Source organism: Anguilla rostrata, chromosome 1 (assembly GCF_018555375.3).
Source record: "Anguilla rostrata isolate EN2019 chromosome 1, ASM1855537v3, whole genome shotgun sequence".
Taxonomy (NCBI): domain Eukaryota; kingdom Metazoa; phylum Chordata; class Actinopteri; order Anguilliformes; family Anguillidae; genus Anguilla; species Anguilla rostrata.
The window spans coordinates 3,849,824-3,873,102 of NC_057933.1; the positions used below are offsets into that span (position 1 = coordinate 3,849,824).

A 23,279-nucleotide genomic window follows, 5' to 3' on the forward strand; every position below is an offset into this window, starting at 1 on the left:
ACAGCAAATGGAATTTGTCAAAGGAAAACTAAACCCTAATTCAATGTTGTTATATTTTATTGATCCCGCCATTGTTGTAAGGTTAAAAAAAAAAAAAAAATATTGGGTGTGGCTGCTTAAGTATCACACTCATGTGTCGTGCATACGATACATGCCTCACTGACGCGGTAGTGTAAGGGCACTTCAATCTCAAACTGCTGCACGTTGGGGAAAACAGTCTGTGCATTTTAAAAATGATTGCGCAACTGCCGCAGGAGAATTACTGCACAAATAATGAGTCACAAATTATATTAACAAAGTAGGTGTGTGAAGCCACAGACGCGTTGGAGACGTGCAGTCTGCACGCCATGAAGACAAAATGGAAGCAACAGGCCTTTGTCCGTTTTCAGTCTACAAGTCACACACGCTTTTGACGCTGAGGCGTAAAGTAGATCACTTTTTTGAACGCGTGCTCAAAATACAAGTGAGATTTGCAGCCAGCACGTGTATTTTTTAAGCCGTTCTTGTTCCGTAAAACAGTCAAAACAAACAAGATGAAGTGCACTTTACTCTCAGCAAGGCATTTAAGCCTTTGATATTTGCTTGTGTTGAGACAGATGCTAAAGCCTTTTTTGCGGCTTTGCTTGCTGTGCTGAACAGGGCTCTTGAACCCCTCATCGTGCATCCACATGCCCATGCTAATCTCAAAATAATTGCCGTTTCACTCTGCTGTAGTTTTGCTGTGGCACTATATTTTTGGTTAAAAAAAAAAAAACAAACAAAAAAAATGAACACACTGTCATTATTTCCTGTCAGTCAAATGACAGGGTTTATTTAAATAGCCAATGCCATCTCCCTGGCAGCAGCCAGGCCCCGCCCCCTGCTGTGTGCATGATGTCAGACCTTCTTGCTCTTCCTGATGAGAGTGGTTGAGCCCACGGTGAGTGACTGAAAAAGGCAGAGGGAGAATGCAGGTGAATGGCAGACAGGAAGTAGCCTCAGCCCCGCCCACTATGGACCAACATTTTGTGGGGCGGATGGCAAACAGATCTAATAATAATAATGGAATAAATGTATGCAGCGCTTTGTACGAAGGTGTAGAAATATTTAAGCAAATGTGACGTTAAACTTTCTGAATGCATCATGACTTTCTATTCAGAATTTATGAATCAGATTACTCTCCATGAGTAAGGTGAGTTTAGTGGGCGTGTAATCCTCTTAACCCAAGATGTAGAGGTTGTTTTGTGTCATTCTTTTTCTCTTTTTTAGCCTTGGCAGTGCTCCACACTGACCTCAACCATCTCGTCTCCCTTGAGCTCCTGGATATGGGTGAATTTGTCTGTCTGGCTGATTAGCTTCCCCCCCTCCATCTTGACTACGCACTGTAAAGAGGAGGAAAACACAGAGATGACGGCAGCATCCTGAAAACACAGGGACTCCCAACGGGAGCAAGTTACAGCAGCATCCTGTGAACACAGGAACTCCAACTGGAGCAAGTTACAGCAGCATCCTGTGAACACAGGAACTCCAACTGGAGCGAGTTACAGCAGCATCCTGTGAACACAGAAACTCCAACTGGAGCGGGTTACAGCAACATCCTGAGAACTTTGATTACAATAACATCTTGGTCCTGCTGCATTTAAAACAAGGCATAAAAACTTGGTTCCCAATGTGTGTGGTTGCAGATGATTGGGCATTTCGCCCTGATTTGGAACGTCCAATTACCCGTGACCACAGCCACGTTCATGTGTGAACCCCACAGCCGATTCAGTGAAAGAATAGACACAGAGAATAAACAACCGAATAAACGCACCTTTAGCTTCTTGCCGTCCATGGTGGTGATGTCTGCCTCCTTGCCGATGGTGAAGGAGTTTGTGACGGACTGCTTGGGGGTCTTGGAGGTGACCACGAAGTCGTTGCCGTTCTGTTGGATCTCTGTGATGGGCTTCACGTCCTTGGCGATCTTGATGACGTCCTCCGGCAGTGCTGATTGGCAGACAAGGGAAATGTGTGTGTGTGTGTGTGGGTGTGCGTGCGCGCGCGTGTTGTGTGAGAGTGTGCGTGTGCGTGCGTGTGTTTGTGTGTGCACATGTGTGTGTATGTGGGAGGGTGGGAAGTTAGGTAAGGGGTCACCATAAGACTAGTTCATTAGTGTTCATGCAGTCTGAACAGATATAGTTTTTTCTCTACTTTCTTTATCCGGAGAACCTCTTTAACGGCTTCGAGGGCTCATGCAGGCCCACGTTTTTCAGCAAACATACATTTTATATACAAGGCAGGGGGCTTTTTTTCTTTTTTTACATCCACCCAGGATGCATTTGAAATCGTTTCATGGTGTTCTTTTACAATGGCAACAGCTTGAACATGTATCCTCAGAGCTTTCAAAGTTTCTGAACGATGTGACATCTTTGATGCATATTCTGGCAGGGATTCCCACCCCACCCCACCTCCCCACCCCAGCCCTCGTCTACTTTGGAATTTAAAAGACATTCTCTTGACAGACATTGTGACAGGGTGACAGGTGCTCTTCATAAGCCACCCACCGCAGAGCACATTTGTCACTTGTCAAAGGTTGTTTTTTTTTGTAATAGAAAAAATGTTAAAGTGATTTGTCATGAAGGCTGTTTTGAAGATGTCACATTGATGCATTCTGCACATACCCAAACCTCTTGTGATTTTAAAGCAGTCCAATCCTTTGTTTTTGTTTTTTGTTGAGCTGGTTCAGTGCCTTTTGGCATTAGTAAAGAATGCAACACAAGAAATAACTGAAACCGCAGGTTGATTTTCAACTGCAATGTTTGTCTGCTTTGAATGTGCACGCAATACTCTCTAGCTCCCTAGAAAATCAGTTCATATATCTGAAGTCATAAATTTGATCTTCTAGATCAGGGGCCCACTTCTGTATGCTGGTGCTCGTTCCAACTGTAATCACACACTCTGAATTATAACGTTGCGAATTGTTCTTAGACAGTTTTAGCGAGTCATAATTTAACCTCTTTATTTAATTTAACCCACATTATGTCAAGAAGAATTATGTCTCATAAGGATATCCCAGAACTTTTTAATGTGTCAGTTTAACTAATGCTTTCATTTTTCTGTAATATGATATTTCGCAAACAATTCCTTTAGAAACAGGTTATATTTTTAAATATTTAAATTTCAAGGCTAGTGACATTAGTTGGCATCTGGCCACTGACACTGCACCATTTTGGGAAATGAGGATAAAACTAAGCAAACGTTGGTATTCATAAAAATATTATAATAGAAACTGAAATTCATTTTAAACTACAATAAATGATCTTGGGATCGGTTGCAACAAAAACTAGCACATGCAGTCAGTCTCCAGGACCTCAGATCTTGAATAAAAACTGATTAGGTATGCTGCACAAAGCTTACACCCCCCAGAAAGTTAAGTTTGGCACTGTTATCCCCCAAGCTTCCCCAAGCCAGGGACAGAAATGGAGAAAAGGTAGCACTGTCAAAAAACAGTAGGCAGGACAGGCAATAGCCTTGTTTGAAATTTTTATTATCAAAAATACCTGACATAAAAAAACAGCAAAGAGGCTTGTGTTAGCACTTTTACGCTAGTTTAGCCTTCCTCTGATCACTTCCACACTTGTTTCATATCGATACGTTCAAACCGAGCGATTCTCAGCCGGAGCCCACGTCAGTCTGATTAATCCAGTGAATTTGTGAATTATGCTGTGCATTTAAACGTAAAAAATTGGTCTTGACACACTACACAAATGATGATGCCCTGGAAAACAAGCCAGTGGCAATAGTCGCAAGGCCAAATTCCCCACTTCGGCACATGGGATGAAACCTCAGGAGGCACCTGACCCAACAGGGAGGAACCCAACCTCCTCTGGCCGGCTCTCAGGGACCAACCCGGTCAATCAGAACACTTCCCTAAAGAGTCTAGACGGGTCTGTAATCTGTCAGTTGTTCGCTATGATGTGGCTGCCCAATGGTGGTAAGCTACTAAGAAGGGTGCAGGAGACAGATGGAGGTGTAACACATCAAGTAGTTTCTTGACCCCTCCTCCCCACCCATTTACTGTACGTTGCTTTGGATAAAAGTGTCTGCCAAATAAATGTAATGTAATGTACTGTAGTAGTGTTTGCTGCTTTGCATCCTGAAATTGGTAGCTGTGCACATGCAGCCTGATGATACCCATGATCATTACCGAAACTCTTCAGGCCCACAGTAGAGTAGGAGTAGCTGTTATGTAGGTGTAGCATGGGAGTGGTGTGTGAGGAGTGTGTGAGCAGAGTGAGAGTAGCATGAAGTCGTGGTACTCACAGATAGCCCTGAGGAACTCCTCGTAGTTCTCCTGCGCGTACACCTGCCACGTTCCACTGAAAGCCATCTTCACCGAGGCGGCAACTGTCACTCCCTTTGCTCCAAAATGGCCGATGCTGGAGAGAGAAGCTCAGCTGAGAGTGGAGGGCCGTCCTGGCCTTGCGTCGATACTTATAGAGGTGCGCTGGAACCCCCCGGGCCCCCTAATCATTAACCCGGACTCTGCGCAACGCAGCCCCTTCTGTTTGAACAACCTGGAGGTCGATCGCACGGGATCTGTTTGGATGACCCTCCCCGGACGGACGGACGGACGGGTAACCGCACAGGCGAGAGGCACGCTTTGCCACTTCCCCTCCTCTCTCTACCACCCCTGGGATGAGACCTAGCGATAGTCGTCAGGGTATGGGGTGCGTGTAAGCGGTACGGTCTCCCAAATCTCTGTGTTTTAGCCTCGGTCTCCGGGAAACCTTCTCTCATTAGTGTTTCTATGGTGCCAGTCTATGGTGCCAGTCACGCAACGCGTCTCCCTGTGCCCCCTGGGGTATGATCAATGCCCTTTAGCGGCCACTACTACCCTTAGTAACCCGGCAACTCCGCTCCACCATAACTGTAACTCTCATAACAGCATAACGAGCTGACTTCCTCAGTAAACCACACATTAAGCCAGGCGGCCACAGCGTCCCTGTGAGCTCCTCTTCAGCCTAATTAGCACCCCCCTCAGCTGTTTTTTAAATTAATTTATTTAAATGTATTATTTTATTTTATGTTTTGGGAGGTTATGGAGTGCTGGGCTCCAGAAGCTCTGTTGCTATGGTGATGGGGGTGGGCACAGTCATCTTCGGGATTCTATTGGGGTGGCACAAAAGGTGTCCAAGGAAAATACGCCTATTTCACATTTTTGGGCCACATATTAGATTTAATAATACAGGAAAGTAGACTGTAATTACACTAGCGAAAAGGATACATATGGTATTATGCTTGAAAAAAATTATCATCAGAAAATAACTATTGAAAATCTTCTGGATCCTCAGTAATTTGCCCTCAACCTGGGCAAACAAGGACTGTAAAAAAAAAAAGTGGTAAAAACTACTCCACAAAGGTGAATGACACAGTGGTCATTTGGGTCTCTTGGGCTGTTTGCCTTTGACTGCACACAGAGAAATGAACCCTGAAGTCACAGCATGAATGAATCCTCGCTGGCGGCCTCTGAAGTGCATCAAAACGAAGTAAAAGGACAGCTGAAATATCCTGGCGTGACAGAGTCGTTAAGTCACTACGACAACGCCACAAAAAATACAATTAAACAAGTACTCTGCCGCTGAATAAAAATCCTCGGAGCCTTTCATAACTAATAGCTTTTATTAAGCAACACACAAGCAAAGGTTATCCATGAGATGAAGACAAACGACAGAAGAAAAAAAAATAAACATGGAGTCCAGCGATCAGGGAGCTGATTTGCGATGGAAATAGCTTTGCTTATTGCACCCGGGGAGCCTGCATGAATCACGTAAATTAGTTAAATCGAGAGAGGTGAACTGCGTGCGCTGCTCGAGCCGTGTCAGGTGCTTAAAGTACAGGGAGAATGTGACATTTCCAATGAAAGATAACATGGCTAATTGGACTTTTGAACAAGGGGCAGTGCCACAGAAATAGGCACGCAATTGCTATTCGTCATCGGGGCGGGGGGGGAATAAGACGAGCACTTCCTGCAGGATTCCACTGCAGGTTTCCCTCGAAGGACTGACTCGACTCGACTAATCCTTTTAAATTATTCTGCTCTTGCAGATGAAGGCCGCTGGCTCAAACAAGCCCCCCCGGCAATCTCGTACTTAGAAACTGGAATAAATTTAGGAATAAATTAAAAAGGACAAACTTCCAAAAAAAAAAAAAAAAAAAAACCTGTAGGGGTGCATGAAGACAGCTTGGCAACGTTTTTGACTGAATCTTATTTTTAAGGCGATTGAGGTGTTATTCTGGATGCCGTTAACAAGATTAATGTCACCGGAACACTCGCCTGACAACTTAGGGTGATGTACAAAAGGAGGCAGATGTGGAGGAGCCCACATCTTCATAACCCTCTGAAATGTCCATTACTTAGCAAAGCTGTATCACATAACTGGGGTACGGTGCTAACCTGCTTATGATAAATATAATTGCATGCATGACACACACACACACACACAACAGGGGCTTTGCTTTAAACCACGTTTCAACAGGTGACTTTTTTTTTGCCTACACAGCAAAATTCCCAGCACAAAATAACTCTGACAGAGTTCATATTGGTGTACCATCAGTACAATGTGAACTCATATAAACTCAATTAAAGTGGAATTAGCACCCAAAATTTCTCCATGTTACTTCCAAAAAAAAAAACATACAGCTTTCAAAGCAAAGCCATAGCAAGCCAAATTTCTGACAAAACTGACAAAATTCCACGCCCGTGTGACAGGGAAGGCCATCTTTTAGCCCCGCCCCCCTCCCGCCCTCCCTGGATCACGTGACCCCCCGCGATGTCACCACAGCTCCACGGCGTCGGCGCGGGGCAGCTCGCCGTGCTTGTACACGCTGACCGTCACGTAGACGGTGTCCGAGCCGTGCTTGTTGGACACGTGCAGGCTGTACAGCCCGGAGTCTTCCGAGGAGACCTCGTAGATGGTCAGCGTGCTGCACTGCCGCTCGACCGTGATGCCGTACTGCTTCCCCGTGGCGATTTCGCGGTCGTTCTTCAGCCAGCGCATCTCCGGGGCGGGGTCGCCCTCCGAAAAGCAGGTCAGGCACAGGGTCTGAGGAGGTTTTCAGAAAGAGGTGGATTATGGGTACAGAATTTCTCAAAGAGATGGAGGACCCCCCCAGTCTTATCCACAAAGGGCTGCTATGGGTACAGCTGTTTTTGTCTGTGGCAAGGGTTCTAATCTTCTGCACTTATAAAACACTGGGCCTTTTCATCTTTAACAAAATGTCGTTATCAAATAGCTTTAAAACAGAAGGCATCCTTGTGGAGGTGTTGTGCTAATAAGACTTCACATTATCTTTAGTTTAGTCGATGCTCTGGCCGAGGCGTGTTTATATGGTAAATTAAATCAGAGCAGCGTAAAGATGATAACAGCACCTTATTTTCCATGATTGCGACCACGTCCGGGAGGCCCTTCGTAACTTTGGCTCGGTCTGAAAAAAAAAAAAGAAGCAGAAGTTTAGTTCCGCTGACGGAACCGCTGAAGGGCTTGTGAAAGTTTGAGTGTGTGGAAACGCAGGGTGTTCAAATTCGTGCATGACGCAAAGGATCTTACTCTTCTCTGCCAAGGCGGCTTGCCTAAGAGAGGAGAGGAGAGAAAGGTACACCCAGAGTTAGGCAATAATTCAGATGTGAAGCGTCATTTCAAACTGTCTGAGTCATAGAAAGGAAGTTTATAAATATTGCGTGAGTACATGACACTTTTTTTTTTTTATTAACCAGCTGAGGATTTTTTTTTTTTTTTTTCGCGAAAAGTGCAAGTCCATTAGCATACTGCTAGTACGATCTTGTCTTGTTGGATAACTTGTGCTGACACTTTGACTGTATAATGTGCTGATGCCATCTGATGTAATCACTGTGCAAGCTCGACTAGTGGACCGCGGAGGTAAATGCCTGCGCTCTCTCGTTGGTAGAGCAGACAGGGGCGGCGGTGCTGCACGATGGGTAAGGAACTGGGCTTTTTGGGTTTGATTCCCAGGTGAGGCACTGGACACTTTACCTGAACGGCTAGCAAAGCACGCAGCATAAATATACATTACATTGCATTACAGGCATTTGGCAGACGCTCTTATCCAGAGCGACGTACAACAACAAAGTGTGCAACCATAACCAGGAACGAGTGTGTCGAAACCCCTAGAGAGAAGTACCGTTCCAAGTGCAGGGAACAACCGCATAGTTTTAACTTGGACCCTGCAGGTTAATCTGATCAACACTAACACAAACAAGAACAGCAACAACGCAGTCTATGCAAAAATACAAGCAGTAGTTAAGACATGAGTGCGTTAACTAAGTCACCTACGAAACAGCTGCCTAGTTACAACCCTAAGCTTACAGTCACTTTAGAGATTAATAAATGAATAATGATGCAAGCGGCGTATGTCACTCCAGATAAGAGTGTCTGCTGCATATAATCAAAATGTACGGAGTTGAGTTTGCAGCTGCGTGACCTGACTGTGCACAGAACAGAAAAAAACCGAGTTTGCATAACAATACAGAGTAAGGCTAAATCCATAGGCATTCATTATGAACCTCCTCGGTCTCCTCCACTCAGCATATTACGATGAATATTCAACAGGACAAAAACACACTCTTGTATGTTAAATGCTGCTTTAATTTCAGTCTCAGGAGCGTTGCCGTGGTGAATCCAGTGATTGATGATGATGATGATGATGGATAATTGTTTGCGTGTCACAAACATCGCTACATGCCAAGCCTCCCCCTCCCACACCATCAATCCCACAATTCCCCACTTACTTCAGCCTCTGGTACTCCACCATTGCGTCTGCAAAAGCTTTTAAGAGCAGAAAGACAAACACAAACACAAATCGTGAAAATACACCCCGACAATTAACCATATTACACTCATGCAAGTTATGTTTATATAGATGCATGTGTTATTATGTGTCATGAAATGGGCCTGTGGAATGTTATCTTACTTCAGACAGGTTAGCCCTTTTAGAGGAAGAGACCAATACACAGATAGACAGACAGACAGACAGATATAGATAGATAGATAGATAGATAGACACACAGTCAGACAGACAGATAGATATATACATACACAGATAGACAGATAGATACACAGATAGATGCTAGATAGATAGATAGATATATAGACAGATAGATTATTGTCCTTAGTGAGGAATTTTTAAAAAATCTGTCTATCTCACTGTCTATCTGATTGCCTGTCTGTCTGTCTAGCTAGCGGGATTCATATGATAATGTTACGGCAGACGGGTCTGTGTTGCGTTACCTTGCCCGGACAGGTCCATGGCTCTCCTGTGCGTCTCCTCGCCGTCGAACATCTCCAGGGTGTACTTGCCCTTGTCGTTCTCCGTGGGGCCCAGGATGTCGATCCAGACCTTCTGCATGCTGCTCCCCGGGCGTGCCCTGGCCTCCTGGTCAATCCGCTTCTCCCTGCGGGGGGGGGGAGGGGGGGGTCATTAAACCCAGGAGCCCCACTCGTTACAAAACCCTGTAGCTCCTCATTCAGGATTCCTCTAGGGCAGGGGGGCTGTGCTTCTCCCCTCTCCTCTTCCTTATTTTATTAAATGAGCTAAATTAGCTAAATAAATTTGATAAGATCATGAATTACAGCCAGATTAAATGTGTTACTGTAATCTGACCACAGAGGACTGAACTGCCGCGGGTGTACGCAGCCGAATTTAACTGACCGAGAGATTCACTGACTTTCATTTTATTTTTCAATCTGTCTATCAATAAAACATAAAACATAGACAATCCATAACAGTTATCCGAGCCTTTCACACCATCGCTGCATGTGTCATGTGAACATCCCCTTCTATCAGATTTCTGTGGTGTAGGTGATTTCTCCCGCTCCCACAATAAGGTAACATAACACAACATAGCACCACTAGCCTTCTGGAACGTTCCTTGGACCCATCCGAAAATCACATAAGCTGGAGCAACCGATGCACATGACGAAGCTAACAAAAAAAACAAACCAACCCTCAAGGTTTTCCTTCACTGGACAGCAATGCCTTCAAGTATTGCACTGTGGAACATCAAAACCCCAGATGGTTTATCTATGCTGTATATGGTGGATATTGGTAGAAATACACTTTTACTTCCTTTCTTGTAAAATTGTCAGTAATCTGAAGGAATTTTAAGGGCACACAAAGGGTAGCCTTCCCGATTGTTCTGGGTGGGACAGGTGTTGGAGGAACTCACTTGAAGTACCAGGCAGTTTTCATGTAGCTGAGGTAGAGCTTCAGAGAGCAGTAAAACCTAAAGCCCTCTGCAGTGCACTGAAGTTTCAGTGGGCTAGCAGAAAGGCCTGTGGGAGAGAGGGATGGAGAGAGGGAGAGAGAGGGAGAGGGGGATGGATAGAGAGAGAGAGAGAGAGAGAGAGAGAGAGAGGGAGAGAGAGACGGAGGGGGAGAGCAGATAAGGCCATAAGGACTGGGAGTGAAATAATGATTCTGTCTCTTTAGAAGCCTCGTTTCCATTGGGAATGATGACTATAACTATAATGACACTCATAAAATAACTATAAGAAACGTTCCAGTGTAAAGGAATTAATGGTATGTTTATGCACATCAGGGATGACAGTAAAAATAAGGCACAAGCTGGTGAGGATAATTTTTAGAACACATCTCTTAACGACTAAAACAGGCCCGTTGTCTGTACCTACGAGACGTGTGTGGGTGATGATTGACAGGCGTGTACAATATGTCCTGACACAAGGAATTTAAGCATTTGTTATTGTTTCTGGTGAAAAACTAACATTTTGAGGAATGTTTCAGTCCCTCTCTAAGATCAACACTGTGAGCAGAAGAAACATAACCGCCGGTTTGATGAGTGTGTAGGGCATGCATGCGTGTGCATTGTGTGTGTATGCATGCAAAACGCATGTATGCGCAGGCATGCACATATGCGCGCACACACGCACACACCACATTTACGTAGACTCAAACTGCACCACTCACACACACACACACCACATTTTGGCTGATTTCTCAGAAAGCAAGTCTGCTCTAGAGCATTAGATTCATGTAGCCTGGGGTTCTACATAAAGTACTGCATGGATTAGAAGGGATAATGCTTTTTCCCAGAGGAAAGTAAGCAAAGCTTTAGGTTGTGCCTTACTGTAGAAATAGAAAAACACCACGTAACTGCTGATTCATTCTCAAGACAGGTTTGAGTGCTGATCCAATCCACTGTGAGGTGCAAGGCAAACTGATCCCACATCAGTGGGATCACTGAGAGTTGAGCGACAGGAAAACTAGAATCTCCACTCACCACTTCGCTTGCTGAGCTCCTGTAGAAGTTTTTCGTACTCTGCAACACAAAAAGAAGAACACAGATTTTATGTCGAGCATAAGGGAAACGGGGTGTAATTTAAAAACCTTTTCCTGAACAGCACAAAGACGGATCAGGAAAGAGGGCAGCAGTGGAGGAGAGAAGACTGCAATCATGAATGGGGGGTGGGAGTGTAACTCCTGGCTAGTTCACGGAGTGGGCGTGATGCTGATTGGCCAGTCCACGCTAAGGGAGTGATCCTAATTGGCTAGTTCACGGAGTGGGCGTGATGCTGATTGGCCAGTCCACACTAAGTGAGTGATCCTAATTGGCTGGTTCACGGACTGGGCGTGGCGCTCATTAACTAGGCCCTGCAGTCGCACCTTTATCCAGCAACTCCAGCGTGCTCACATCCTCTCCCCTAGTGTCAGACACCACCACGCGATACACTCCCGTGTCCTCCTCCGTCATCTGCAGGAAACACACACACACACACCGGCGTCCATTTACACTGAGGAAACACACACACCAGTATGCCTTGGCAGGGGGGTAGCAGATGGGGGGAAGAGGTGGGGTTTGGGGGATGGTGAGGGATGGGGGGGGCGGGGGGAGTTAGGGTGATTCCAAGGGCCCTGACTGACAAGGGTTCCTCAAAAATTGTGTTGTAACTGTGCAGGGATGGGGAGGGCTGGGGTGGTGGGGCCCTTTCCATGGGGACCCAAATCCCTGAGGGCCCCCTGGCCTGCAGCGACAGAGCAGCAGAGTCACTGCCAGCCCTGAATAAACCCACACATCCCGGTCACCATCACTCCCAGAAGTTTCTTTTCCTAAAATGGCTTCTGGGTTTTCACTCCTGTTAACTACATATTTTATCGTTCTCCTCTGTCTGTTTTAATTTCATAATTTTAAAGGGCTCCATTCTTTTATAGACATTTGCTATTATGCAATAGTTATTGTCTCTCCATCTGCACGGCTATGAAAAGCACAGCTAACACATCACATCTTTATTACGCTGTCCTGATGTTACTGCAGCAGAGTCATAATGTTTTGCATACACAGACACACACATGGTAAATGGTAAATGGACCGCATTTATATAGCGCTTTTATCCAAAGCGCTTTACAATTGATGCCTCTCATTCGCCAGAGCAGTTAGGGGTTAGGTGTCTTGCTCAAGGACACTTCGACGCGCCCAGGGCGGGGTTTGAACCGGCAACCCTCCGCCCCTCCGACTGCCCGACAATCGGTCTTACCTCTTGAGCTATGTTGCCCCTAACATACCCTAACATACACACACACACACACACACGCACACACACACACACACACACACACAGACAGTAAAATTAGTATTTTTACCGTGCACACAGAGACAAAGCGATGCGTACTTGCGCCACCGTGAAAGTGCAGACTCCGGACTGCTGCTCGTACACAAACTCCTTCATCTCCACCTCGTCTTTATACCACTTCAGACACGTGTCTTTGCTCACGTTGGTCACCTGCAGAGACGCCGCGGTGGGGGAAGAGCACGCAGGAAACGTCAGAGAGACATGATCACGTCAGATAAAAACTGATGTCTAACCGTTCTCATTTTAGTGCTATTCTACTACGGTCATTCTGCACATGAGACTGCAGCAGTACCACTCTCTGACATTAAACTGAATGTGGATCCAGACAAATATTTACTACCGATGTAACTATAGAAATACAGCAATTATGGGAAATTTCTAGAACACTCTTGCCTAATTTTTGTTTAATATTTTGTATATATAATTTATAACTTACCTTGCATTTGATTATCACCTCACAATTCTCTGTCACTTCCCAGGACAAATACTCCAAGAAATGCGGCCCTGAGAACACACGCACAAAATGGGGGGGGGCAGGGGGGGGCGGGGCATTCACTCTCTACTGCAGCATAAATTTCCCAACATCAGGCATTAAGCACACTGAAAAGGCTGCATGTGAGGTTTTAGGGTGATAAATACCACGAAACAGATAAAAATCATGGGGAGAATTAAGTTTTACAGAAACAATGGATGAAGACTTTAGAATGTGGACTAGTTTTTGAAGAGTATAAAGTGTGAGAGTTTAAAGTGTGTGAGAGTTTAAAGAGAGTGAGAGTTTAAAGTGAGTGAGAGTTTAAAGAGAGTGAGAGTTTAAAGAGAGTGAGAGTTTAAAGTGTGTGAGAGTTTAAAGTGTGTGAGAGTTTAAAGAGAGTGAGAGTTTAAAGAGAGTGAGAGTTTAAAGTGTGTGAGAGTTTAAAGAGAGTGAGAGTTTAAAGTGTGTGAGAGTTTAAAGAGAGTGAGAGTTTAAAGAGAGTGAGAGTTTAAAGTGAGTGAGAGTTTAAAGAGAGTGAGAGTTTAAAGAGAGTGAGAGTTTAAAGTGTGTGAGAGTTTAAAGAGAGTGAGAGTTTAAAGTGTGTGAGAGTTTAAAGAGAGTGAGAGTTTAAAGAGAGTGAGAGTTTAAAGAGAGTGAGAGTTTAAAGAGAGTGAGAGTTTAAAGTGTGTGAGAGTTTAAAGAGAGTGAGAGTTTAAAGTGTGTGAGAGTTTAAAGAGAGTGAGAGTTTAAAGTGTGTGAGAGTTTAAAGAGAGTGAGAGTTTAAAGTGTGTGAGAGTTTAAAGAGAGTGAGAGTTTAAAGAGAGTGAGAGTTTAAAGTGTGTGAGAGTTTAAAGTGTGTGAGAGTTTAAAGAGAGTGAGAGTTTAAAGTGTGTGAGAGTTTAAAGTGTGTGAGAGTTTAAAGTGTGTGAGAGTTTAAAGAGAGTGAGAGTTTAAAGAGAGTGAGAGTTTAAAGTGAGTGAGAGTTTAAAGTGTGTGAGAGTTTAAAGAGAGTGAGAGTTTAAAGTGTGTGAGAGTTTAAAGTGTGTGAGAGTTTAAAGAGAGTGAGAGTTTAAAGAGAGTGAGAGTTTAAAGTGTGTGAGAGTTTAAAGTGTGTGAGAGTTTAAAGTGTGTGAGAGTTTAAAGAGAGTGAGAGTTTAAAGTGTGTGAGAGTTTAAAGAGAGTGAGAGTTTAAAGAGAGTGAGAGTTTAAAGTGAGTGAGAGTTTAAAGAGAGTGAGAGTTTTAAAAGTGTGGAGAGTTTAAAGAGTGTGAGAGTTTAAAGTGTGTGAGAGTTTAAAGTGTGTGAGAGTTTAAAGTGTGTGAGAGTTTAAAGAGAGTGAGAGTTTAAAGTGTGTGAGAGTTTAAAGTGAGTGAGAGTTTAAAGTGTGTGAGAGTTTAAAGTGTGTGAGAGTTTAAAGAGAGTGAGAGTTTAAAGTGAGTGAGAGTTTAAAGGTAGTGAGAGTTTAAAGAGTAGTGAGAGTTTAAAGTGTGTGAGAGTTAAAGAGAGTGAGAGTTTAAAGTGTGTGAGAGTTTAAAGAGGTGAGAGTTTAAAGTGTGTGAGAGTTTAAAGGAGTGAGAGTTTAAAGTGTGAGAGTTTAAAGTAGTGAGAGTTTAAAGTGTGTGAGAGTTTAAAGTGTGTGAGAGTTTAAAGAGAGTGAGAGTTTAAAGTGTGTGAGAGTTTAAGTGTGTGAGAGTTTAAAGTGTGGAGAGTTTAAAGAGGTGAGAGTTTAAAGTGTGTGAGAGTTTAAAGAGAGTGAGAGTTTAAAGAGAGTGAGAGTTTAAGAGTGTGAGAGTTTAAAGAGGTGAGAGTTTAAAGAGTGTGAGAGTTTAAAGAGAGTGAGAGTTTAAAGTGTGTGAGAGTTTAAAGAGATTGAGAGTTTAAAGAGGTGAGAGTTTAAAGTGGTGAGAGTTTAAAGAGAGTGAGAGTTTAAAGTGTGTGAGAGTTTAAAGGAGTGAGAGTTTTAAAGAGAGTGAGAGTTTAAAGAGAGTGAGAGTTTAAAGGTGTGAGAGTTTAAAGTGTGTGAGAGTTTAAAGTGTGTGAGAGTTTAAAGAGTGTGAGAGTTTAAAGAGAGTGAGAGTTTAAAAGAGTGAGAGTTTAAAGTGAGTGAGAGTTTAAAGGAGTGAGAGTTTAAAGTGTGTGAGAGTTTAAAGAGAGTGAGAGTTTAAAGTGGTGAGAGTTTAAGAGTGAGAGTGAGAGTTTAAAGAGAGTGAGAGTTTAAAGTGTGTGAGAGTTTAAAGAGGTGAGAGTTTAAAGAGAGTGAGAGTTTAAAGTGAGTGGAGTTTAAAGAGGTGAGAGTTTAAAGAGAGTGAGAGTTTAAAGAGAGTGAGAGTTTAAAGTGTGTGAGAGTTTAAAGAGAGTGAGAGTTTAAAGGGTGAGAGTTTAAAGAGAGTGAGAGTTTAAAGTGTGTGAGAGTTTAAAGGTGAGAGTTTAAAGTGTGAAGTTTAAAAGAGTGAGGTTAAGGAGTGAGAGTTTAAGGTGTGAGAGTTAAGGGTGAGGTTAAGAGATGAGGAGTGAGAGTTTAAAGAAGTGAGAGTTAAGGAGTGAGTGTTAAAGGTGTGAGAGTTTAAAGGTGTGAGAGTTTAAGATGGTGAGAGTTTAAAGAGAGTGAGAGTTAAGAGAGTGAGAGTTTAAGTGTGTGAGAGTTTAAAGGTGTGAGAGTTTAAGAGAGTGAGAGTTTAAAGGTGTGAGAGTTTAAAGAGGTGAGAGTTTAAGTGTGTAGAGTTAAGTGTGGAGTTTAAAGTGTGAGAGTTTAAGAGATGTAGAGTTTACAGTGTGTGAGAGTTTAAGGATGGAGTTTAAAGAGGTGAGAGTTTAGGAAGTAGTGGAGGTTTAAGAGAGTGAGAGTATTGTGAGAGTTGAGTAGATTTAAGTGCGTAAAGGCCAGAATGTTTGAGGATGAGGACGGGCAGAAGTTTGGACCCAGGCTTGGAGTCAGGTCCCCGTGGAGGGGGGGGGAGGGGGTCATGCACACGCGTGCACAGCATTTATGCCGTCCCACAACGGCAGGGGCCACGGTCTCTGAACCCTGGCCTTGCTTGACCCCCTGCCCTGCTCGCTGGGGCCTGGCGGGCTGGGGGTTGGCGGGATGGCGACCGCGCGGACGCTCACCTGCTTTCCTCTTCAGGTCGGCGCGCTTGGCCCGCGACAGCGCCAGCGTCTGCCGGAACTCTGCCAGGGGGAGACACGGACACGGTCACATGACCTCAGCCAGCCAATGAGAGGGGACCAAGCAGAACAACGGATTCTGGAGACTATCCCAGCATGCACTGGGTGAGAGGCAGGAACACACCCTGGACAGGCCGCCAATCCATTACAGGGCCCCTCCTTTTATGCTCTATCTATCTATCTATCTATCTATCTATTTATCTATTCTCTTACTAAGTTATCAGCCCTATCTCTCTATGAAAACCATACCATTTGCGCTACAGTTCTGACCTGGGTAATCATTGCTGGTGCCTGGCTCTTTTGACACCCTGTACCACAATGCACAGAAAAAAAAAGTGGCCGGGCTTACTCTCGTCCACTAACACCAGGGTGAACTGGTTTTTGGCTCGCCCGTCCCGTAGCTGTGCGGTGTAGGACCCCTCGTCCGCCTGGGTCAGGTCCTCTATCAGCACCTCCACCAGCCCGGAGGCCTTGTCGAAGTTAACCTTCCGGGCCTGTGTGCAGAGAGACGAGGGGAAATAATAAAAAACAAGGGTGACAAACGGCTTTGTTTGCTCAGAGCTTTCCTCACGCTGGTTTGAGACCAACAGACGTGCACACCAGCATTCAGAGAAATACATGAAATAAACAGAACTGAAAGAAAATAAAAGCTTAAAAACATAAGTTAAAAAAATATATAAAACAGTGATAAAAGGCAGTACACGATAAGAGTGAAATTTAATCTGGGAAAAAGTCTATAAAAAAAAAAAACTATAAAACCCATGTTAAAATAAAACTACTAATTGAAAACCATTGTGAACAAACACGTTTATGACTGCCTTTTTAATGGTGTCTACAAGTGGTGCAAAGTCCACAGACTGCGGTAGAACATTCCACAGCTTTGGGCCGTAAAAACAAAAAAAATGGCCACCGCTCCTGTTTTAATCTTTGTCAGCGGAACGCTGGGCGGCCCAGCGAAGCAGGACTTTAAAGAGTTCAACTGAGGACATTTTCAGTCAGTAATATATTCAGGATTACATCAGTTAGCAAGGAACATCATTTGACAATGTCACAATGGACTGCAAGTTCATGAGAGGTTCCTTCAGACACTAATTAATGAAGGCTCTACACAGAACAGTACTTTAACAGCGACAGCTGAGTTTAGACAACACAATTTATGCACTGTCAGCATTGTAGTCATTTCAAGGAACCGGTCATTGGTGGGTTGCCAAATTTTGAATCCGTCAAACCTGGACAACATGCACAGCTGGAAGCATAATCGTGAACAAAGCTGGGAGCTGTTGAACTGGGTGGGGGGGGGTCAGAGGTCGATGTCGGACTGGGTCGGGGCCAGCCGATTGGGCCCCCCTCACCTATGCGTCTCTATGTCTCTGACATGCCCATTTATTACAAATTACTGGTAACTGATGTCCGGTCAGGACCACAAACCGAACATGTACAAATAACTTCAAAACACACCCACACACACGCACACACACACACACACGGGCACATACACACACACGCGCAGACACACGGACACATACAGACACACACACATGCACATGCACACACACACACAGACACAAGCTCTCTCTCTCTGCCTCTCTCTCTCTCTCTCTCACACACACACACCAGCACACACACACACACATACCTACACACCACACACACCACACAGCACACACACACACCATAAACCACCACACACACACACACGGGCACATACACACACACGCGCAGACACACAGATGTGCACACACATACACACGGACACATACAGACACACACACATGCATGCGCACACACACACACACACACACACAGACACAAACTCTCTCTCTCTGCCTCTCTCTCTCTCTCTCTCTCACGCACACACGCCAGCACACACACACACACATACCTACACACACACACACGCCAGCACACACACACACATACCTACACACCCTCTCTCACACACAGCCCATCTGATATTTAGGTTCATAGCCAGGTGCACATGTATATTTAACCACACACTGGTTCTGTCGTGCTGCACTGTGCTGTGCTGTGCTGTGCTGCGCTGTGCTGCACTGTGCTGTGCCATGCTGTGCTGTGCTGTGCTGCGCTGCGCTGTGCTGCGCTGCGCTGCGTTTTCCCACAGGACTCCGCCGCGCGGACCGCTCCCAGGGAAGCCTGTTCCAGACACGAATAAACGATGAGGAGACGGGGAGCTGCTCCTTTACCGGGGTGCTGCTGATCTCCCTGTCGTTGAAGATGAGGTGCAGCTCGGCGTCCCGGCTCAGGGGCACCGTCCGCATCCAGAAGCGGACCGCGCCCGTCTCCAGCACCTCCACCGTCCAGGGGGAGACCAGGGCGATCACTGAGAGGGACACGGGACGGGGAGAGGGGGAGAGCACAGAGTCAGGGGGTTACCGTCTCAAAAACATCCACTTCCTGGAGGAAAATGCAGTGCTGCTTAACCTGCAGATTCTCAGCCGAGGATCTTTATTCATTTTGGTTCCACCACGTAGAAATGAAGGCCCTTTTATACACGGCCCACATGTCTTAACCACACGTGAATTGTTTGACTGCAAATCTAAAATTATGGAGTACAGAGCCAAATCAAGAAAAAAATGTTTTTGTCCCAAACATTATGAAGGACACTCTATCTGTCTATCTATCTATCTATTACCAAGTTTGTAGCCCTATCTCTCTATAAACAACATACCACTAGACCTGCTGTTCTGATTGCTGATGTCTGGCTCTGTGATTAGGTCCGACCCTGCCTTGTGATACGTTCTGTAGATAGCAGCTCTCCCGGGGAGGGGGGGGGGGGGGCGGGCGGCCGGGGGCTGGTGTTGTTCCGTTTGATCCGTGGATCAGTACTGAGGGATCACTAGAGACCTCCGTCTATCCCGAGAGAGCGGTAAATGAGGATTTCCTTCATCCGCGATTTTTTAATCCGTCTCGGAAAAATCAGCAGTTTTCGCAACACTGTTCTTTAGATGAGCACTCAGAACTGAGGGAGGTTTGTGAACATGCAAATGGGAACCGCTCCATCTGTGGCTGGGCATTTTATGTGCTTTAATTGCCCCCCTCGCTCACTGTAAACGGAACCGTCTGCACGCGGGGGGGGTTGGGGGGTGTTTTATTCCAGGCCACGCCTCATCCTAACTGCACAGCAGAGTCTCTCTCACCACATTAAACAAAGAGCTGCATCCTTACGTTTGAGCAAATAATTCAAACTAACTCTTTATTTTATTCCGTCCCTTAGATTCCCGCTATGGGAGAATGTAACTCAGGCTAATGTTGGAACGTGAGGGTTGAGCGGATGCCTATGTGGCATAAACTCAAAATACTGAGTAAAAAAGGACATAAAACCGAGCTTGAATTCCTGTGCAATGTTCACCCCAAAAAAACTCCCCCACTCAACAAATTCTGTGCTTGCCAGATAGACAGACAGAGAGAGATAAGCAGACAGACAGGCAAACAGATAGACAGATAGACAGTCAGACAGACAGACAGACAGGCAGGCAGAGATGGACAGATAGACAGGCAGACAGACAGACAGACAGAGATGTACAGATAGACAGACAGACAGACAGACAGACAGACAGACAGACAGGCAGGCAGGCAGACAGACAGATAAACAGTCGGACAGACAGAAAAACAGTCAGACAGACAGACAGACAGAGATGTACAGATAGACAGGCAGACAGACAGACAGACAGAGATGTACAGACAGACAGACAGACAGACAGACAGACAGATAGACAGACAGACAGGCAGGCAGGCAGACAGACAGACAGACAGACAAACAGTCGGACAGACAGACAGACAGATAAACAGTCGGACAGACAGACAGGCAGACAGACAGACAAACCGTCGGACAGACTCACGTGGGTTGCGGACGTCCCAGCTGAGCTCCAGCATCCTCTCCAGATCTGGATTGGAAGAAGAGGGGAGACAGGTGAGGAGGGAGACAGGTGAGGTGAGCTCTTACCGCGCCTGAGGCGTCTGCTCACAGCATGGGCCGGACCAGAACACGGGCCACCAAACAGCGTCCTGAATTCTTTACTTTTTTTAAAAAATTGTGAGTTCACTCTTACTGAAATGGAACATACTACAGTACATTGTAATATATTGTACATACTATATATACATCATGATAAATATATTTTGCAGCAGTGTACTTTAAGAACAGGGGGGGAACAGGGGTGCGGGTGCGGGTACAGGGGTGTGGGGGAGGGAACAGGGGTGCGGAGGCGGGCACAGGGGTGCGGGGGCGGGTACAGGGGTGCGGGGGTGCGGGGGTGCGGGGGGGGGGGGGGGGTTACCCTCAGCGGTGAAATCGTAGCTGGCGGAGGCCTGGGGGCAGTCGGTGACGGCCGCGGTGTACAGACCCAGGTCCTCCTCAGACGCGCTGCTGAAGGTGAGGGTCGACCTGCGGACGAACAGGTGAGTCAGCCACCTGCTCAGGTACGATCGGACACGCCCGCTCTAAGAGTCAGCCACCTGCTCAGGTAAGACTGGACACGCCCGCTCTAAGAGTCAGACACCTGCTCAGGTAGGACCGGACACGCCCGCTCTACGAGTCAGCCACCTGCTCAGGTAAGACCGGACACGCCCGCTCTAAGAGTCAGCCACCTGCTCAGGTAGGACCGGACACGCCCGCTCTACGAGTCAGCCACCTGCTCAGGTAAGACCGGACACGCCCGCTCTAAGAGTCAGACACCTGCTCAGGTAAGACTGGACACCCCCGCTCTACGGCCAGAGTGGGAGGTGGGTCAGTCACCTGCTCAGGTAGGACCGGACACGCCCGCTCTACGAGCCAGCCACTTGCTCAGGTAAGACCAGACACCCCCGCTCTACAGCCAGAGTGGGACTGTCAGCTGACTGGGAATAGCTGAGGGGGTGTGTGTGTAATGGGGGGGGGGGGGGGCGGTGGTGTGACCGTGAAAGTTATCAGCCAGAGAAAGGTGTATGGATAGAGAAGGATTGTACCTGTGTAATGTATTGTGGAAAAAACCTAAAAACCTATTCATATACAGCACCCGCCATTCAAAGTAGAGCCATCAATATTAAAATCCCATGAATATTAATGCGATGCAGATCTATTAATACACTGTCATCTGAGTTCACACACTCCTGCTAATTCAAAAACCTGTTGCTTTTGAATTCTCTCTCTAGCAACCTCGCCTCCTCTCTCTCCTCTCTCCCATGTCTTTCTCACCTCCCCCTCTTTCCTACCATCTCTCTCTCCCTCTCTCTCTATCTGTCTCTCTCTCTCCCTCTCCCCCTCCCCCCTCTCTCTCTCTCTCACCTGTTATCCTTGTTCTCCACAGTGGCCCTTCCCGCATCGATGGCGTCCTTGTAGTTCTTCGCCCAGGAGAACTCGTCGCCCTCCTGCGATTCGAAAGCCAGGAATATGAAGCCGTCGTCGTCGACGCCGAGCTCGATGTCCTTCGTCCCTGGAGGACAGACAAACGCGGCGTGTCGCTCAGACCGAATTCTTCATTCCACTTTGATCTGCTCACTGTTTAAGGCACTCCATAAACAGAGAGCATTGTTAAATACTACAAACCTTTAGACACCTTTAGTTTTACCTTTAGTTTAAATCTTTAGTAATGTGTGTAGCTGATTCTCAGGATTTGATGGGAGTGTTAAGATATTTTCCAGCATCTAAAGACTTAAAAGTTTGTGAAATATGTATATGACCCAGGTCTGCTGTCATTCCAGAAGAGACATAAGCTTGGCTGGAACTAAAGAATATTTGCTGAAGTAAATAAAATGGCTCCTCGATATATAAGTGAGCTCTCATCTCCTAAATGACAGAGAATGGACACAGAGTGTTTGTCACAATCCCAGTGATAAATGAGAACCACTCTCTGGACTCACCTGGTTTCCTCTGGGCTCTGACAGGCTCAGTGGGCAGGGAGGGCATGCCCACACCTGCATCGTTCACGGCCAACACGCGCAGACGATACGTTTTACCTGCCGTCAGGCTAGACACCTGTCAGGGAATACAAAAAACAAAATACACAGACAAACAAAAAACAATCATTTGTCAGTCATCCATCCCTGAAGCTGGAGGAACTGGACAAAGTCAAAGCAACCAATCAAGCATCTGTAAGTCTGCGTCCACCAATCAGACGGTGAGGCACCTTCAGGTTAGTGTCGGTGATTGGCTCCGGGGTCAGTGTGATCCATCCCTCCTCCTCGCCCTCTTCGATGATCTCCACCAGGTAACCTGTGACGGGACTCCGCCCCTCATACAGAGGCCCCTCCCACAGAAGGACCAGCGAGTTCTCACGGACATCTCGGAATTCCAGGTCATAGGGACAGCCTGGGAGGGTAACCAGTGGGAGAGGATATTAGCATTCCGCTAACATTGCTAATGCTCCTACACTAGATGATGCCAACCCCTGAATTCAATCAATTTTTCCATCAACTTTCCATCAACTCCTTATGGACTTGCTTCATTATATTTAAAATGACCGACCAGGCAGTTTTTTAAACTATGAGGAGCACGTAACGGTGTTGTTTTGTTTTGACCCGCTGAGCTGGGAGGTTTTTTAATCCACCAGACGGGGACCTGCTGACAGCACAGCCCGCACAGCTCCACGGGGTACCGAGGTGGGAATACGAGGGGGGGGGGGGAGGATTGGGGGGGTTCATTTAGCTTTAAAGAAGCCCCAGGGCAGCGTCTGGCCACGACGCGGGAATTTAATGCGCTGTCGCCCCGGCCAGTGACCGCAACCTGGAGACGGAGGAATTAAGGCTGCGGCTCTGCGCGGCTCAGCGCTGGTTAGCGCTGCTCACGTGCTCCACTGACCAGCCCCAGAAAAGATCACAGCGTTACGTAACCTAGGAGATCTGCAACGAGAATGATGACTAAGGTAGAAACGATAAGTAAGCTTGAAGACTCTCACCTTTGTGTTTCCCTGGGTTCCACACTAAAGTTCTTGCGTGTGTGTATGTGTGTGTGTTGTGTGTGCGTGGGGGGGGGGGGGGGGGGTTGAAGTAGGCTCCTTAGACTTGAGGGTCTCTACCAAGAAT

General features: G+C 46.1%; 2 protein-coding genes across 2 annotated transcripts in view; both read right to left on the reverse strand.

The window, feature by feature from the left end:
• Positions 1-778: 778 nt before the first annotated feature.
• On the reverse strand, positions 779-4,441 carry fabp10a (fatty acid binding protein 10a, liver basic). The gene is made up of 4 exons (XM_064353352.1): positions 4,282-4,441; positions 1,793-1,965; positions 1,272-1,361; positions 779-927 (listed from the first exon to the last, which is right to left on the reverse strand). The coding sequence occupies exons 1-4, from the start codon at positions 4,346-4,348 to the stop codon at positions 877-879; spliced, it is 381 nt and encodes a 126-aa protein (XP_064209422.1). The 5' UTR covers positions 4,349-4,441; the 3' UTR covers positions 779-876.
• A 1,180-nt stretch (positions 4,442-5,621) lies between these two features.
• Positions 5,622-23,279, reverse strand: part of myom3 (myomesin 3) — a 47,992-nt gene continuing 30,334 nt past the window's right edge. The window contains exons 17-34 of the mRNA XM_064307877.1: positions 22,385-22,566; positions 22,119-22,233; positions 21,544-21,691; positions 20,558-20,664; positions 20,120-20,164; positions 18,464-18,600; positions 16,609-16,753; positions 16,203-16,262; positions 13,060-13,127; positions 12,663-12,773; positions 11,659-11,746; positions 11,276-11,314; positions 10,205-10,310; positions 9,267-9,430; positions 8,768-8,804; positions 7,569-7,591; positions 7,391-7,446; positions 5,622-7,064 (exon numbers count right to left, since the gene is read on the reverse strand). Coding sequence (XP_064163947.1) covers positions 6,795-7,064; positions 7,391-7,446; positions 7,569-7,591; positions 8,768-8,804; positions 9,267-9,430; positions 10,205-10,310; positions 11,276-11,314; positions 11,659-11,746; positions 12,663-12,773; positions 13,060-13,127; positions 16,203-16,262; positions 16,609-16,753; positions 18,464-18,600; positions 20,120-20,164; positions 20,558-20,664; positions 21,544-21,691; positions 22,119-22,233; positions 22,385-22,566 — 1,901 coding nt within the window. The 3' untranslated portion in view covers positions 5,622-6,794. The remainder of the gene's footprint in view (positions 7,065-7,390; positions 7,447-7,568; positions 7,592-8,767; positions 8,805-9,266; positions 9,431-10,204; positions 10,311-11,275; positions 11,315-11,658; positions 11,747-12,662; positions 12,774-13,059; positions 13,128-16,202; positions 16,263-16,608; positions 16,754-18,463; positions 18,601-20,119; positions 20,165-20,557; positions 20,665-21,543; positions 21,692-22,118; positions 22,234-22,384; positions 22,567-23,279) is intronic.